The sequence below is a fragment of the Eutrigla gurnardus genome, assembly GCF_963514095.1.
Source record: "Eutrigla gurnardus genome assembly, chromosome: 3".
In the NCBI taxonomy this organism is placed as follows: domain Eukaryota; kingdom Metazoa; phylum Chordata; class Actinopteri; order Perciformes; family Triglidae; genus Eutrigla; species Eutrigla gurnardus.
This window is the reverse complement of record NC_139917.1, coordinates 69,446-84,596: the sequence shown is the minus strand read 5'-3', so window position 1 is coordinate 84,596 and position 15,151 is coordinate 69,446. Positions and strand designations below refer to the sequence as shown.

The 15,151-nt window shown below is 41.5% G+C and overlaps 1 protein-coding gene across 1 annotated transcript in view; it reads right to left on the bottom strand.

Annotated features, from left to right (window-relative positions):
• Positions 1-13,844, bottom strand: part of hpgd (15-hydroxyprostaglandin dehydrogenase) — a 30,368-nt gene extending 16,524 nt beyond the window's left edge. Inside the window, exons 1-4 of the mRNA XM_084004997.1 lie at positions 13,506-13,844; positions 11,371-11,494; positions 7,530-7,636; positions 1,458-1,554 (exon numbers count right to left, since the gene is read on the bottom strand). Of these exons, the coding sequence (XP_083861123.1) occupies positions 1,458-1,554; positions 7,530-7,636; positions 11,371-11,494; positions 13,506-13,598 (421 nt within the window). The 5' untranslated portion in view covers positions 13,599-13,844. The remainder of the gene's footprint in view (positions 1-1,457; positions 1,555-7,529; positions 7,637-11,370; positions 11,495-13,505) is intronic.
• Positions 13,845-15,151: the final 1,307 nt, after the last annotated feature.

Genomic DNA, 15,151 nt, shown 5'->3' with positions numbered 1-15,151 from the left:
TAGCGCTAGCGGGAAAACCTCACATAATAATAATAATAACTTGGACTTATATGGCGCCTTTCATAGTACTCAAGGTCGCTTCACAAAAAGTGTGTGTGTGTGGGGGGCAGCGCAAAGAAATGTTTTGAGGTGCTTTTTGAACATGGGCAGGGATGGGGCAGAGCGGATGTGGAGTGGGAGACTATTCCAGTTTGTAGGAGCATAGGCAGAGAAAGCCCTGTCCCCCAATGTTCGCAACCTTGTGCGGGGTATTGCCAGCAGGTCCTTGGCAGAGAACCGCAGGGAGCGTGACTGACTGTAGGGGTGTAGGAGATCTTTGAGGTATTGTGGTGAGAGTCCATGGAGAGCTTTGTAGGTGAGCAAGAGGATCTTGTAGGTGATGCGTGACTTGACTGGCAACCAGTGGAGCTGTTGGAGGATGGGAGTGATATTCTGCCAGGGCTTGGTGTTGGTTAGAACCCTGGCAGCTGAGTTCTGGACACGCTGGAGCCTGCTAAGGTCCTTGGTGGGCAGTCCAGGCAGGACATTGTTGCAGTAATCCAGGCGGGAGGTGATGAAGGCGTGGATGAGTGTTTCTGTGACTGAGTGCGTGAGTGAGGGGCGGAGTCGTGAGATGTTTCTGAGGTGATAGAAGGCAGACTTGGTGGTGTTGTTGATGTGAGACCGGAAGGAGAGAGTGGAGTCCAGGACGACGCCCAGGTTGCGCACCTCAGGAGAGGGGGAAATACAGCAGTCATCCACAACCAGGGCCAGGTCTCCAACCTTTTTGAGCAGTGGTGCAGGGGCCACCACACATGTATACAGTGATGTAATGACGTGGCTGTCTGTGCTCTCTAGCCCGTGGAAATGCAAACAAGTCATCAAAAGGTTTGCAAGTTGAACCAACTGCGAACCAGCACGGGCACCAGCCCGGTTATTGAACTAGGTTCGCGTTGGTGGAAAAGGGGTATTAGTAGCTCACTGCATTGGTAGCATGCTAGCGCCCTGTCAATCTAAGGTAGCCCCGCCCTAAAACATACCATGCCTTCTGGTCTATTTGAATCCAAATGGACCATAATGTACTAAATGAACAAGACGTGAAACTAGTGATTGAGACCATAAACTCATTCTTACAATATTTACTGAGATAATACATCAAGAGAGAAGTGGGGTCATTTGCGGGTTTCTTTTTGCAACAAGAGGAGTTGACCCCTGATGGCCAGTAGAGAGAATGCAAGTTTAAGGCACTTCAGCATTGATTTCACCTTTCAGAACTGGAAGTTGCTATCTGAAAGAAATCCAGTGATATATATATATATTTTTTTATATTCCTACTAACTAATAAAGATCTGCTTCCAGTCACAAGAAAAGGTCCTGGGCTCTGCTTTATGTTATGACATAATGTAGTTTGATGCCTGGTAGCAGTTGAATACATGTGTACATGTGCATGTGTGCGTTTTAGTGTGTGCATGTGTTACCTGCCATAGAGGATACGTTGATAATGGTGCCTCCTTGTTTGCCGTGCTCTTTACTCATGTGTTCCAGTGCCAAGTATGTCCCTTTAATCACAGATGTCTAGAAAGATAAAGAGACAACAAGGTCACATTGGTAATCTTCACATGTGGACCGACTGATAAGTAAAGATAGTTATCGTTGTGTTTGTCATTGAGCACATCTGGGCCCCGTTCCAGAAAGCAGGTTTTCCTGAAACTCTGAGTTTGTTAACCCTGAGAAGAGATACCTTCCGTTCCAGAAAGAGAGGCAAAAACCTTTAGGTCAGTTTCTGGAAAACACCCCTGTTCCATCTATTCTCTATAAGCCTAATTATGTGGAAACCCAAACAAGAAATACTTTATAGTAACACATGCATGCTTTCTATGCTCTTCCATTCCTGCTGGTCATAATGGAATGCACATGTTTTCCCAATAAAAATAATCGTATTAGTTCCCCCTTGATTATGCAGGTTTTAGCAGCATTCTTTGGACATATGCAACACATTCAGAATGTGCGTCTGGTTTTACGTCACTTTGTGATACACGGGCCCCTTTCCTGTTTACGACCAGCTCTGTGGGTTGGACACAAAACAACCAGCCAACAGCTTGTAAAGCTGGAGGAGAGATGGATGGCCGAAAGTAAAGGATGAACACACCTACTTCTAATCATTATGAAGGACTTGGATATCAACAGGTTTTTCTAAATGCACAAATATCACAATAGCAATTGTATATTGTTAAAATATTGTTCATGAAATAATGCTGAATAAAGCGGACATTTTGTTCATAAAATAATCAAAATCGACAGGATTCAATATCTGCCCCACAGATTTTGAGCTATATGTTTTCATTTACAAAATGACGATCAATGTAATATGAAGGACTCATTCTAATCTAGAGAAACACAGCGATTCTTATTTCCAGGTGATTATGCACTAATAAAAACATAATGACTTAGAAATTAAACTTTTTGGCCATTTACTGTTGTGCACTTAACAATACTACATCTCTGACTGGATGTCATGTTGTTGCCGGTCATTGCTCTATGCAAACATCTGTAAACCAACTCCAACAATGCATTAAGATAGATACTGAGGGACTGTCAACTCAAGTGAACTCTTTGTTGTTTTTGTCGTTATGCTCATAGGGTTATGAGAGTACATTGGAAGACTGACAATGTTTTTTCCACAGCTGGAGCTCTAACTGCCTGCTGAGATTGTACTTTGCAGAACTATAGTCATAAGGCCTTGGGCTTGGTTGTGGTGTCATGAACGGCACGAGGGAGGCCTGCTGATGTAATGGAGGAGTCGGGTCAGCCTGATGTTGCACTCAGCTGGGGTCTTTGAGGAACAATTCCAGCTTGGCAGTGGAAGCATTAAACATTATCAACAGACCACGCTGCCCCACGATGATGCCTGGCCCACGAGATATCACCACCTACACAACGTATTCATTGCAGTTTACTATTGAAACCCTGCATCCTCATGACAATTGAGTAATTTCAATTTTCGACCATGCTCTGATTTCACATGATGGTATTATGGGCTCAACCACATAACCCCTAGCTCGATCCCCCATTCTATTGTGGCTACTTAACGGTGAGTTTCTGGTATTTTCAGACTTTTTGGTTCACTGGCATCACTTGTGATATTGTCCTGCCCTGGGTTACTGCTGATTGTTTGTCAGTGTTTCAAATAGAGGTTGAGTCAAAATGGACTGGCTGCAGTTCCTTTAAAATAAACAAAAATTGTGATCACTTTGGCATTGCTGACTGACATAAACAAATGGGGCTGTTGCATTAAGCACAGGGGATGGTAAGCAATCTCCGTGACGACACACTGTCTATTAACCTGTTGTCACAGTGTAGGAGGGTTGGGATAAATAATAATAATAACTAGAGAATGCAATTTCTACGAAATTGCGGTGTGAATGATGACTGCTGAATAGCTGATGCTACGCTGGTATGATGACTTGAATGTGTATGAAGAAGGTAAAGTAGTATGAATAGTTGGAAAAGTGGGAATAGTTTGAATAAGTATGAATGTCTTTGAAGAGTTGAATAAAGTATGAATGTGTGTATGAAGAAGGTAAAATAGTATGAATAGTCAGAAAAGGAGGAATAGTTTGAATAAGTATGAATGTCTTTGAAGAGTTGAATAAAGTATGAATGTGTGTATGAAGAAGGTAACGTAGTATGAATAGTTGGAAAAGTGGGAATAGTTTGAATTAGTATGAATGTCTTTGAAGAGTTGAATAATACCATGAATGTATGAGAGATGTTGAATATTTTAAGTTATGAATAATAGCTGACGCTACACTGGTATGATGATTTGAATGTGTATGAAGAAGGTAAAGTAGTATGAATAGTTGGAAAAGTGGGAATAGTTTGAATTAGTATGAATGTCTTTGAAGAGTTGAATAATACCATGAATGTATGAGAGATGTGGAGTATCTTAAGTTATGAATAATAGCTGATGCTACACTGGTATGATGATTAGAATGTGTATGAAGAAGGTAAGGATTCGAACCGTGGTCAGCTGCATGTATGCGTACATGGGTACATGCACTCTAACCACTCCACCACCTGCGTGACAGTGAACTTTCCCTATTATAAGTGTGCCTCTGGCCAGGGTTACCGTGGCAACTTGAAGTCCCCCCAGGCTGAGGGAGAAACATGGAGAAAAACGCCTCTGCGCTGGTCTCACATTTGGACAAATTCTCAAAAAACGGTCGGTCCTATCAGAAAGAAAAACACACCATCATCGCTGTAAGGCTTTCCCGAACGTTTTGATTTGATGTTGGTGTTTCTGCAGTCCATATTTTGGAGAGAGTTGCAAGTTTAAAACAGGGCTCCTCTCTCTACTTCTCTCAGAACATTTTCTATTGGACTCAATAGGAGCAGAGACTGACATGGCTGCACTTAGAGGCTGCTAATTCAAATTCTGTAAATCTCACAGATTTTTTGAGCACATTGTGAGAGACAGGACAAGTTTGTCTACAAATTTGGAAAATATCATGTGTGTAGAGTGTAAATTGTGGCCGGGAAGAGTTTGGAAAGAGGAAAAAAAAGTTTTTTGGGCTGCCCTTCCACTCTGACGATGATGTCATCCACTCTAGCACGGCGAGTTCCGTGCAATACACACCCATTATAATCTCATGATTTCTCCCAAAACGATCATGGTCATTGAACAGTGATTGCTCAAAAACTATATGACCTATTGAAACGCGGATTGACACACCAATACACAAGACTTGTGTCTACATTTTAAAGTTTAAATGGAGTTTCTAGGTGAATGTATGAATGAATGGTGAGCAGTTGAATGTGCCAGAAAATGCACAGAATTTTGTCAAATTTGAATGTTCCGCCCATTGACTTCAATGTTAATAAAATGACGTAAAACGTTGAATATTTCTGAATTTCTGAATGTTATGAATGAGAAAAGTAGTAGCGGGAATGTCCTAAATGAGATGAACGTTTTGAAGTTTGAATGAAGTGAATCGGTTGAATAATGTTGAAGGAGTTAAGGTTTGAAAAAACAGGCGGAAGAATAATAATAAAAATACGTAGAATAACAAAGGACCAATAATAATGGATTGGAATTATATGGCGCTTTTCAAGACACTCAAAGCGCTCTGACAGGGTTCCGGGTTCCATTCATTCACACACAGTCACAGTGGTAAACTACGATAGTAGCCACAGCTACCCTGGGGCAGACTGACGGAAGCGTGGCTGCCATTCTGCGCCTACGGCCCCTCCAACCACCACCTCAAACAAACAGCAGTCATACACATTCACACGAGGAAAACTGGGTAAAGTGTCTTGCCCAAGGACACAACGACCATGACACAGTGACAAGGGCGGGGATCGAACTGCCGACTCTCCGAACATTGGCCAACCCGCTCTACCAACTGGGCCACAGCCACCCCAAATAACCCCCAAAACAACTGTCACATCCTACATGTAGGCTTCAATTGACCCAACCAGACACAACCAAATCTTCTCTGCAACTTGTTGCCCTTCTGTGTTCTGCATTTAACAATAAACATGGAATTAATTTGTTTTATAACTGTATTTTTTTGTAATTTAAAAAGTAAAATATCTGTTATAATAGCCTAACAATTATGACTATTTATATCGCACTGAAAGCAGGATAAATGAACAATTTTCAAAAACAAAAAACACAATAATACCACATATTGCAGTATTGAGCCAATTATTATGACCACAGGGGAATTTCGTTCACTGTGACAGCCCTATAAAAAACAAGTTTCATATGATCTGTCTGAAGCTCAGCTGCTGAATTGGTTTTTGGGTTATGTCACAGTTGGACAGTATAACAATTGCTCTGGCACAGGGTGATTTTGTCACTGATAATTTGTAGAAAGGGTGTGAAGTTTTATAATTCTTTAAATGTGAAAAATCAGAAAATCCTGTCACCTTTTGAGTTACTTCTATTTCACCAATAACCTGGATTACAGGTAATCTTCAAAGACAATACACTAAAATTAAAAATGTAAAATGTAGATCTTGCAATCACTCTCAACACTAAACAACAACTTAATCTACATTTATATTGTTTTCTGATGATGGCTTAGATGGTTTATACTAGTAATACAGTAAACAGAAAAGTAAAGGGCCATTATTCAATCATGACCCTTTGAGATAAAAGCTGGATTATTCAACAATTCTTCTGCCCTCTTCCACCAGAACAACAACAACACAATAAGTAGACAGCCAAAGGTTTACCTCTTGTCTTCTCCCTCTACTTCCTTTCATATCTCTGACAAGTGAAGGCCACATATATTTTATTTCCTTGTGTTGTCCATAGATGAACTCATCTGTAACAAGCGGAACTGTACTTTTCCTGTAAAACCGGGAGTTTATTTTGAAAAGATAATATGCATGTCATAGTTTCAATAGGATCATAGTTTGAATTGTAGGGCCACTGACCAAGCGGCGGTATTGAATTGAAAATTGGGGAGTGACAATGTGTTGCAACAACACATTTTTTTAATTTCTAAAAATTAAAATATGTATAAATATATATATATATATATATATATATATATATATATATATATAATACAACCTTTAATAAGCAAATATAAATCTTCCTATTTATTAAATGTTATCTTGTGAAAGTTAGAAATGCCAATAGAATTCAAATATGTTCTATAAATATATGAATCCATTAACAATTATTATTTGAATGGCTTAGCATTGTATACATATATAATTACTAAGTACTTTCATACATGGCACTAGATTGCACTACACATTATTATTGGACCGGTTTAATAAGCAATTTATGATATGTAATAGGGGGTCCCTCCACTGTGTCACTATAAGCCAAGTGGTCCTTGGGCAGAAAAACAGTAAAGACCTCTGTACTAGAGAATACAATCGGCAAAAAATCTTCAACAGTGATTTCCTTCATGTGTGGATGTCCAGCGCTTTACAAAAATATGAAATTGTTCAACATATTTGCTTTCCATGAAAGTGCATCTGTCATCAATCAAAGGCAACTATGCAAAATGTAAGTCATTGCCCAAGAGAAGAAAGAGAGAAAAACTGTACTCACATTTACTGTAACTATGCTTTATCACCACATTGCATCGCAGGAAGGAAACCTGGGTGTTACCAATCACTCTGATCTTTGCAGTTGCATATAAATAATTTCAGCAAAACCACATTTTATCATCTAAAGAACATTATAACCTTCATGGTCAGACCTTTTCATTCTTGCTCAAGTTTTTTTTTTTTTATTTGATTGTTATTTTGTTAGGCAGGCACATGCTTGCTTTCGGTAGGAGGATAAAGGGAACGAAGGCCAACAACCAGGCAAGCATTTCTTCTCCCTGAGGGGGGACGTGGGCTTGGGGGTCACTGAGAGCCTCAGACAGATTAGAGACTGGTACGTGTGCAAACACATGTGAGGACCTAGGATAGAGGGTGTTTCATGTTATACAGGTAAAAAGTTCACAAATGACACATGTGATCTATTATTTTATGCTACAATAAAAAAAATAAGACTTGACCTGAATTCTTCATCTTACCAGGTTGACTTGTATCGTCTTCTCCCAGTTCTTTTCATTGTTGATGCCGGCGTTGTTGATAACGATGTCTAGACGCCCAAACTGGTCCACCGTGCTCTGGAATGCATCTATTCCACGGAAACAAAAACAAAAAAAAAACATCAGTGAATGATTTCAGATATTGACAGAGGATTTGCTGAAAACCATGACTCTAAATCAGAACATAATGCTGCTTCAACCACTGTTTCATATGTATCAAGACTGTATGACGACCAATAAGGAAACAGGGCGACAGAGTTGGCAAAAAAGTGTGAGCAAAGACCGAAACTCAGTCTCATTACCATCATGAGAGCACAAGTGTCATTAATGCAATTACACTGAGCCACTCCTTAATCCACAACTGATACTCCACACTGACATTATCTGCTGATCAGTCAACCCAGAACCCAGTCATTGATGTTATGAGGAAGCATCACAGGTTCAGACATGATCCCAAACTTGTGTTTTTATTCTCCTCATAGTAAATGTGGCAATCAATAACATCAAAACATCTTTGTCGGTGTGTTTTCATGCTTCTTAAAATGTTACTGGACTGACTAAACCAAATGCACCATATATACATTTGGAGAAGGAAATCTCATTTGAAAGTCTGTTTGAGGTAATGTGTTTTTACATTGTTCTCGTAACAACAAGAAGGAATCCCTTGTGAATGTGAATGGAGAGACAATCGCGAACGGCTAAAGGGAGAAACCTGATGTGGTAAAACCTGCATGTATCATCACCTGCTGCATTCCTCTTGTGGACATCCCACAATTTGGAATAAACATACCAAATTAGAAAACTAACTAACCCTAACCCTAATTTTAGGGTCATTCCATTGACTCACTCTAATACTGACCAGAACTGCAACCAGCCTCTTCCTGACCCTTACCCAACCTTAAAGGGATAGTTCGGAATTTTGGACATAAGACCTATTTTCCAACTCAGCCGGTGTGTTCGAGACGTCTGGAGACGTTTTCAAGACATTTCATTCAGTTCTTCTATTTGCTGAGTTCGCTATTGCTAGCGCAATTCAATGGTTCTAGTTAGCATGGCATTAAAAACACTCATAACGACTCCACAGTGCACCCGAGGCAAATCAATTGTAACGGCAGACTATCAATGTACATATCTGTGTTGATAGAATGTTTGAAATAAAACCAACCTTGCATTTTTAAGGATTTATGTCTCAGCAGCAGCAGCAGCGTGTAATACTTCCTAGTAGGCTATGGCAGCGGCGGACTGATATCACCTAGCACTTATAAGTTCTATAATAGTTTGTTTACCTGCTGTCATTGCTACAGACGCAGAGTAGCCTGCAGTGCTAGTTTCTTCAATCTCACAGAAATGGCCACTTTTGGAGAATATACTGAAACTTTTGAAGACTCTGATGAGGAGTTTTTTTCCACCCAAACCCAACGCAACGCCTCCGAGGGTTTACGGTTCTCCGAACGGAGCAGAGGTTCGGGTTCGCGGTGCGTAATTGTGGGTCCGCGGGGCCGTGTGCTGCCCGGTGTTTGAGTGAGCTCCGAGGGCTTTTTAGACAGCATTGGGGGCTTAAGGGCCGACAAATCGGCGGTGTTCAGGTGTGTATTTACCGGCTGGATTCCGAGCAGCTTGCTTAGAGTTTTGAGTCCGACGGAGCAAAGTAAAATTCCGCCGCTGCTGAAAAAACTAGTCCCTCAAAAAATGGATGATTCATGCGATGCGAGGTTAGTTTTGTTTCAAATATTATTCTATCAACACAGATATGTACATCGACAGTCTAGTGTTCTAATAGATTTGCCTCGGGTGCACTGTGGAGTGGGCAAGACTGTTTTTAATGCCCTGCTAACTAGAACCATTGACCTGCGCTAGCCATAGCACAAGCGAACTCGGCAACTAAAAGAACTGAATGAAATGTCTTGAAAACGTCTCCAGACGTCTCAAACACACCGGCTGAGTTGGAAAATAGGTCTTATGTCCAAAATTCCAAACTATCCCTTTAAAGTCCCAGGCGGATCGAGGGCACTCCGTCAGATTTTGAATGTTTACAACTCTCACGCTCCTCTTTCACGACCACCGAGCTCCTTCCCCTCAACTTCGTGCCCTTTGAAATCCCTTAGATCACGCCACCTTTGAAATGCGGGTCCGATGTTGACTCTGGTTTTATCACGGTCACCGTTGCAATAATTATTTTTTTCCTTCTTTTCCACTGGTGTTTTCTTTTCCTTGGTTGTTTTGGACCTCCTCGTTTCGGTTTTTAACGAGGAATTGGAAGCTTGTTGCTACTTCCCTCCGCCTCCCCCCTGTGATAGTGGGACGGCCCGAGGGGGGAGGGGCTCTGTGTGTGCACGAACACAGCCCTGCATGCTGATTGGACAGGATGATCCGGGTGCTGTCGATTTTTGCAAATCAAACAACAGGCTCTACGTGCACGGCTTCGGTGAATATGATCAAAAAAATGTTGCCGATTAGGACTTTAACCTAAACCTAACCTTTAACCAGGTCTTCACCCTAAAATATGATGATTTACGGTATGGGGACGTGCAATTGTCCCCCCCCCCCACACACACACACACTAAAATTAATCTCTTTTCACCCCAAACGCACTGCCGTCGGCTGGCTGCAGTCTTATACTGTGTGTCTACATCAACACTAGTGCTATCACACAGTTAGAACACCAAACAGCATTCCTCAGTGGTTAGCCTGCAGGGATTTACTTTTTCTGTGTCTGACAATGAAACCCTGTTCTTCTCTCGCTCTCTCTGAGACACTCATTCACTTATGCACACTTACATTCTTGTCGTTCTTACCCCAACACGCCCACACTCACACACTCACAACACAACAGCTCTGACACATCTGCAGAAAAGGAGAAGTGAAATGAAGAGCAGTAGCACAGCACACATACAGTTTATGAAGCTGTACACTGGCATGGTGACCTCGAAACTGAAACACAGTAAAATAATGATGATAGGTATCGGCTGTGTTTAAAATCACTCACTATTGCTAATACTTGTCCTGGAGTTTGTGCTGTCCGAATATTTAGTGAGAATTATAATACCCTATATAGTGGACTCAGAGTATCCCACAATTCAGGTTGAAACGTAGCAACCAAACAACGGTCAATCACCGAGCATCATGTACCATCATGCAAGGAAAGATTATGAGACGAGATTAGAGAGAGCAGCATGATGGCAGTTCCAAGTACTTATTTATAGAATGTATTCATTCATTTGGGAAAATACATTACTGCAGCATATACTGCTCTTTTATTCTCATCTTTCACAATAAAAGCCCGAGACATAAACACTGCTCACCAGTTGATGTTCAATTACTACAAATTTGTTCACAATATGTATTTATTACAAAAAATGTGTCCCTGTCAACCAACCGCCATTGCTCTGGCACAGTTTAAAAGTGATTAACAGACCAAAAGTTTTTTTTTCATTTTACAATATTATAGTGGTCTACATAGAACTCCTTGGACAGTGAGTAGCGAGTAGTGAGTGATTTCTGACACAACCTTCTTCTTGCTGGACCATGAGTGCATCCTGTTGAATAATGAGAACTCGCCTTTTTCCCAAATGTGACAGTTACTGTGTTGCAGCCTGTTTGAATACAGCTGTCCCCTCAGAGAGCACTAATAGTAACCTCTGAAGCTTATTTTCCTCTAAGGAACATTCATTTCTGCAGGCTGCATAATAAGTGGTCATTACAATAGGCAACAACCTGGACAATTAAATTTGTTTTTGTATTAATAGCTCTAAACTGTTCACATTGTGCCACTCAGAAGTACTAAGGGATGTAAAGGCATTGCACTCTGTTATAACAGTTTTACCTCTCAGTGCTTCTCCATTGGACACGTCACATGGAATAAATTTGCAGTTGGCCTCTCCGAACTCGGCATCCAGCTGTGCCTTGCTCTCTTCGCCACATTTCTTGTTTAGGTCAACCACAGCCACCTGAAGGACCAAACGCTGTTTGTTAATTGGACTTTTAAAATCAGTACGTAGACAAACAGCAGTTTGTGGAAATTAGACTGTAAAGTTTGAATGCATCCCGGCACAGAAACTAATATTAAACAAGTGTGACCACGTACGAGCATGTATCCCACACGAGATGACGACAGATGGCTAATGAGTTATGGAAGAGGGCGTGGCTCAAGTATAGGGGCTAAGTCACACCAGTGAACCAGCTGAGACCAATAGCAGAGTCTACGACAAACGCTTCATGAGTTTGGCTATGGTATATAGATCAGTTTAGAAGGCTTTATGTTGTAACTGACACAGGCTCCATCCATGTGAAGCTTCGCTGTGATAAGAGTGAGCCAGATGTATAGATTGATGCGCCTGGAGACCCAGCTCCACCCGCCAACATTCCACCCCTGCTTCAGGTCACGCCGGCTTTGTCAGCAGACCATGATGATGACATCATCAACATCCCATCGGTGCCCTGTACATCAGCTGGTAGGAGGAGAAAAAAAAGGATTACACCTGCACACTACTCCATACCACAATATATTCATTAACATTTAAATCCTGCTTGGACCCTCAAAACATTGTGACCTGATGAAGATCCAAGCAGGATGGGAACATTAAATAACCAATGAGTAAATGGTGGTGTAGTGTGCAGGTGTTATCTTTTTTCCTCTATGATGCGATACTGCAGCAGTGATGTGAGTATAATTCCTGAAGCCACATCGCTTGACCATGACTTCCTGCTAGTAATGGCAACTGCAATGAGGTGTGTTTGGCAACCCCCCCCCCCGAATCTGGGTTCGAATCAGCCTTCTGTGTGGCGTTTGCATGTTCTGCCAGTGTCAGCGTGGGTTCTCTCCATGTTCTCCAGCTTCCTTCCAGGGTTCAAAGACATGGAGGTTCAGTTTGGATTTTAAATAGGTGTGAATGTGAGTGTGAATGGTTGTCTGTCTCTACATGTCAGCACTGATGGACTGGCGACCTGTCCAGGGTGTACCCTGCTATCCCCGCGACCCTGAATGCAGTGCAGCTGCTAACAAACAGGGTTTGGCTGGTATCTCCCTGACAGTCTGGACCCTAGCATCTGCCAAATGTGCAGTCTGATGCAGGTTGTGTGATGTCTTAGCATTATTATAGTGATTGTAGGAGAGTATTAGCCATTGAGTATGTTGAGTCTGTGCTAAAAAAAAAATAGGGTTAAATGTCGACCTCCTAAAGGTGGAAACTCTTTCCGCCAAAGTGTGAAGAATTGTTGTTGTGGACCAACCCCGACCAGCTGAGCGTCCATTCACAGCATAGGAGATAATACTGCAGAGTTTACTGCTAACTTCCTCTGCTTAGATCTGTGGTTTGATAAGTGTGGCTGTGAACAGCTTAGTCAGCCACCGAGCACTGCTTAGATAGAGAACAACAACAAACAAACATTTAACACGTTTTAGTCCTGTTCCTCAATTCTAATCAAGTCTAGTTTTCAGGTTGAGAAGGAACTTCATGGCTTACAAAATTTGCTTTTCCTTTCTTGTTATATTGCCTTCTTTTCCCTATTGTCTATTAAAAAATGCCACTTGTCTCAAAATGTTATTAAACACATTATATTAATACTATGCTTTTTAGACTCATCATTAAGACAATTTGACACTTGCCTGGTCCAAAACATTAAAAACCTTTGAACGCACACTGTCCAGCAATACAGAGACAATGAAAGATTAATAAAGAATGTGATGAGGCAGTAAAATTAACATTAATACATTTTCATTTGCTCAAAACAATCAAATGTAAAATTTGGTTTGTGTTTGAGCAGTCGAGATAACACCAGAGAACATATGACAGTGACTTCAACAACAACAACAAAAAAATAAAAGTAAAGTTAAAGCACAGAGAGCATTGTAGCATTTTTAATGGAGACATTTGTAAAGTGATAATGTAAAACATATGTCATGTGCTGCATGTTATGAAGCTTAAGCAGAAAAGTGAAGGCAGACCGAGCTGTACTGACCTTAGCTGAACTCTGCAGGAGGGACTGGACCACGGCTTTCCCGATGCCCTGAGCACCGCCGGTCACCAGAGCCACCTTCCCATTCAGAGACATGATCCCAGTGCAGCAGCAAAGCCCTGTACTCTTCTTACGTCTGCCTCCTTCTGGCTCTCACACTTTACCTCCCCTTCTTCTTTCTGTCTGACTGGATTTTCTTCTGTCTTTTCCCTGTGTCTTTATGCACCCATCTGCTCTCTCTGAAACACAGTGCTTTCTCACCAGGTCTAGGTTTTCTCTCTTTCAGCTGGGCTGTTTTCCCTTCCTTCTTTCCTCTCTCTCTCTCTCTCTCTCTCTCTCTCTCTCTCTGCTTATCAGTCTATGCAAACACAGCAGTGTGTGCTAGAAAGAGAGAGACAGAGTCACGGTCTATGTAAACTCCGTAGGATGGTAATTACAGGTTTTAACCAGCTTGTTATACCTGCCCTCCTGCCTCCTCCTACTTTTCTTTACCCCTCCTCCTCCTTGGTCAACACTCCTGTGTCAATTTACACATCACTGTTTCTAGAATCTGTTTCTTGGCGTGAAAAAAGAAAACACTTAAACAACCTTTTAAGAAGCTGTCAATGTTACATCCTCCTCTTCACCCAGTCCATGTGGGTTTACTGTGTGTCTTCTGTGTAATTGCTGTTACACAACATGCAAAATGTTCAGTAATCACTTATATAAAGGTTCAGGTCTCTGCATGTTGACTCTCACACTGGGCTGAAATGAATGGAACCAATTGCTTCTGACTACAAACCAAACATAATCGCGTTCGGCCCCAGTAAAGCATAATGACTAACAGTTAACTTCTGTGTACTGGGGCGAAGTCCCGCCCTTCCTTTGTCCCCCACGGTACCTTGTTTCAGAAAAAGAAAATTGTACGGTAGTCAATGGCGAAATATTTTGATCACATTTAACTTGTGCCATGAATTACACACATGCTTTTTTTGTCAATTTAAAAGATCAGTGTTAAAGCCAGAAAGTCTGTCGTAGCTTAATTTAGTTTAGTGTTAAACCGCTCGGTGAAATTATCTCCTCTCACACAATGTACGCCACCTACGCGGCTGTGAGCCTGTCTTGCTAGCTAGCTCGCTAATTTAGCTATGGTCCATCACAAATGTAAAGTTATCTATCTGTTGTTAGTGTGAGTTAACGTTCATTTCGGACAGTTAACAGTCAAACAGGACAAGAATAACAGATAGTAAGAACTGCAGAAGAGATTACTGGATCCAACCTGCCCTCTCTCCTGGACTTGTACACCTTGTGACTCAGGCAACAGGGAGTACAAATAATTGCAGACACCTAAGTGTGTATGTAACAGAGTTCAAATGCACTTTAATAGTTATTACATACCATTATTAATTTAAACATAATAAAGTCCCTACCAGCATTTTGCCCCTTTCTCTGCCGTAGTAGACCTGCCTGCCCCTCACAGGCGGCAACCTCCAGTTCTGAGAAGGGAAGCCAACGCTGAAGTGCCTTAAATTGACATTCTCTCTGCTGGCCACAGGGGGCGAGTCCTCTGGTTGCAAATAGAAGTGCACCTGCATGGAAGTCTATGAGAAAATTACCCTACTTTTCACTTGATGTATTATCTCAGTAAACATTGTGAACATGAGTTTATG